Source organism: Octodon degus, unplaced genomic scaffold (genome assembly GCF_000260255.1).
Source record: "Octodon degus isolate 3935 unplaced genomic scaffold, OctDeg1.0 scaffold00096, whole genome shotgun sequence".
NCBI classification, from domain to species: Eukaryota; Metazoa; Chordata; class Mammalia; order Rodentia; family Octodontidae; genus Octodon; species Octodon degus.
In genome coordinates this window covers 6,083,727-6,087,331 of record NW_004524672.1, presented here as the reverse complement: position 1 = coordinate 6,087,331, position 3,605 = coordinate 6,083,727, and the positions used below count along the sequence as shown (strand labels likewise).

The 3,605-nt window shown below is 41.8% G+C and overlaps 1 protein-coding gene across 1 annotated transcript in view; it reads right to left on the bottom strand.

Annotated features, from left to right (window-relative positions):
• The window catches only part of Farsb (phenylalanyl-tRNA synthetase beta subunit), a 62,799-nt gene that overhangs the window by 29,780 nt on the left and 29,414 nt on the right, over positions 1–3,605 (bottom strand). The window contains exon 15 of the mRNA XM_004638161.2: positions 1,355–1,472. Coding sequence (XP_004638218.1) covers positions 1,355–1,472 — 118 coding nt within the window. The remainder of the gene's footprint in view (positions 1–1,354; positions 1,473–3,605) is intronic.

Genomic DNA, 3,605 nt, shown 5'->3' with positions numbered 1-3,605 from the left:
TGAGTGCTCCAAATCATGGAATGTGCCGGTGCTGGAAAACATATGGGGCATCACGGTGAATGGCTACGCATGTTGCCAAGCCTGGGCAACACAGAGAGAAGTTGTCTCAAATTAAAAAAAAAAAAATTTAAAAAGGACTGGATGGGGGGAACTACCTGCTCACCCCCTCCACCCCTGTCCCTCTCTCAGGACAGGAGCTTTCTTTCTCTCAATAAATATATTCTGCTCAATTAAAAAAGTAAATAAAATAAATAAAAAAATAAAAAGGACTGGAGTTTAGCTCAGTGCAAAGGGCTGGGGCTCACACCCCACTACCGGGGTGGGGTGGGGAAGAAGAATGATGTCCACTATCCTCTCCTGAAGAAATCCAGGACAAGTCTCTGCTGCTTCAAAAGGACACACTGAATATTTTAGGGTCTGGCATAAGAAAATTTGATAAACACTACCAGGACTTGATGTGCAAAAATTAGAGAACCAAGAAACGCTGTCAGCAGGGCAGTAGCTGAGGCACTGTGCCCCTGGGGGCCACTGCACACACCGCCTGACACCGCTGCTCCTATGTCAGTGACTGGAAATGCTAAATAACCACTGCACTTGGAGAGCTGGGCCAAGAAACTGTCCATATGAACAAGTCCAAACCACACCCCAAAGGACAAAAACAAAAAGGCACATCCGTGATGGCTGGCACAGAAGTGATGCCAGGCAATCATGGCTGAGGCAGAACGAGAAGACAGCAAGAACACTGAAGTGATACTTGTAGGAACCACATATTTAAGGCACAGGGGAAATGTACCACAGTCTCCCTCCTCCACCTCCCTCATTCATTCCTTTTTTCTTTTCTTTGTAGTTTTAGGGATTGCATCCGGGACCTCCTGAATGCTAACCTTCACTTGTACCAATGGCCAAGCCTCCACGGTGCTGGTCAAGTGGAAGCTACGTGTGCTTTCCATTCAAAGAAGTAAGCCACCCCACCAGGACACAGCACCTGACAGCTCTAGGACACTGCCGCAAGGAAATCAGTCATGAACACAGACTATGAAAATGGGGACTTTAAACACTAGGATATTTGATAAGATGTGATAACAGTGTTACTTAAAAATAACACAAAACAACAAGGGTGTAGAGCTTATGTATTAGGGCTCTTAACTGAAGTGTTTGCTGGTGAAATGATATGCTGCCTAGTATTCACATTAAAACAGAGAACTTGGCAGGATATGGAAAAAAGGTGTGCTATGTGTTCTCAATTGGAGTCACAGGGCTAATCACGCCACTCTCATCTATTTTTCTACAGAAGTTAAAATGACATAATAAAAAACTGCTTGAACTATGTAAATGAAAGGTGACCCATTCTTACCTTTGCTGGAATCCTTTATTACAATGTCAGAGATTTCAAACAGTTTCAAAGGAAGGGGCATCTTCCGATTTGCAGCTATGGTCTTGAGGAGGCCAGGAAGAAGGGTAGTGCGTGCCACCTACAGGAAAAGACCGGGAATTGCACTGACCAAAGAGGATCCAGACAGACACTTTGTTTACGACAAAGCAGAAAGTCTCCACTGCTTCAAAGGAAGACATTTTTGGAAAATATAATGGCCAAAATATCTAACTTATTTAATTTTCAATTTGGTATCACCAAAAAATTGAAAATACTCATGATTTCAAATTAAAAAATACATATGATTAAAAATAAGCGAGACACTTAAATATGATGGCACTTATTTTATCATTTGTAAAATTAAAAGTGGATTTTAAAGTTTCAAACATGCAAACTTCCAGATCTTGCTTCATTTCACAAAATAAATGAAGCAGATTGTAAGAAATACAAACATTTAAATGAACCAAATAAAACTAGCCTCGTTTTTAAAAATCAAGGCCAGGGAAAATGTAAGGCAACCACAATAGCAGACAATGAAGGAAACAGAACAAAAATATACACACATTAAAAAAATCACCCAGTGACTGTGAGAAGGCTGTGTCTACAGATCTTAGCTTCTTGTTTTCGAAAGCAAACAGAAATCTATGCACTGTCATTTCACTCTCACTAGTCATAAAAAATGCATGTAGCAGTTCTTTTAAAAATTCACAGCTTTGGTCTGAAAAATGTTTCTCACTTGGAGAATATAATAGCTTCCAGCAAATCATGTTAATGAAGGTTTCCTGAGCAGTGCATGACACTGTGGCGTACTCTGCAGTCAGACTCAAGCGCCACCACAGCAGCTTTGGCCGAGACTAGGAGGTGGCTGTATTCTCTGCTTTCCTTCCTGCCGCCTTACAGGGACTGCGCTCCAGGGTTCTTCCCCTCGGTCAGACCACGCAACTTCCCTGCCGGCACATCAAATTTCCACCAAAGTGTGAACAAAACACATGTGCTTCTGAGGCCCCTACACAACCTGGCTTTGGCTCCTGCTTTAACCTGCCATCCTGCTACTCCTGGACTATCCCGGGTGCCGTCTTGGTCAACAAGGGCCTCTGTACTAGCTCTCCCTCTGCCCTGTGCAACCTTCCTCCAGATTCCAGCGTGGCACCTACTCCTTCCAGTGCTCCTCAATCGTCCTTTCCTACAGAGGTTTAGAGGACTTCTTGGATTTTGTCTTGAAGGAAGAAAACAGCACCTGTCTCACCACTCAATCTGCAAGCTTCTGGCTTTCAATTTGATGCTTTTTAAAATATCGTTCACTTTACCAACTAGAGAGCAAACGCCAAGCCATTCACAGAAGCTACAGCAGTCGCCTGATCTCAGTTCACTGGTACCGAAGCACGAGAACAATGACCACGGCAACTCACGTCAGAGAAGCCAGGAAGTGCTTCCTCTAAGTGAAACGTGGAAGTTCTCCACGCAGGGAAAGAAAGAAAATACAGCAGGATGTGGCTGCTAACATCTACAGTACAGTATTTTAAAAGAATACATTCGTATAAACTTATTTTATAGTGTGTTGCTACAATGTTCCATTTTATCAATGATAGCTGATCTGTTACTGTATCAAGTTTATAAATTAAGATTTATCATAGGTACTTATGCATAAGAAAAACACAAAATCTATATAACTTGGTTTTAGGCACCTAACAAGGGGTCTCAGAGCAAATCTTTAGCAGATAAGGGGATTAAAAGGTGACCAGAAGTTTAACTTCTTAAAATACCAGTATAAGCAAAGGAGATTTGAAGATGACTTCATAAAATTTTTCTCAGTTTACTTTATACATGAACTCTATTGGCAGACCTAAAAAAAATTACATTAATATAAAAATTAAACCTGAATCTGATGAAGTTTCTAGATCTAACTCTCAGCTTGCTGGAAATATAGTGGAAGATATAATATATTTGGTGCAATTCTAAAAGTGGGACTCCTATAGAATAATTGATTCAGTTTCTTCAACAAACTAAGTGAAAGGGAAAGAGTAAGACAGTAACTGAGGCAGAGAGAAGGAAAGAGAGAGAGGGGAGAGAAGGAGAGAGGAAGAAAGAGGGAGAGGGAGAGAAACAAAGAGGGAGAGGGAGGAAGGGTGAGAGGGAGAAGAAGAAAGAGGGAGAAAGCAGGAGAGAGGGCGAGAGAGAGGGAGAGGGAGAGAGGTACAGACTGACGAATGACCAACAGATTAAGAGACATAAA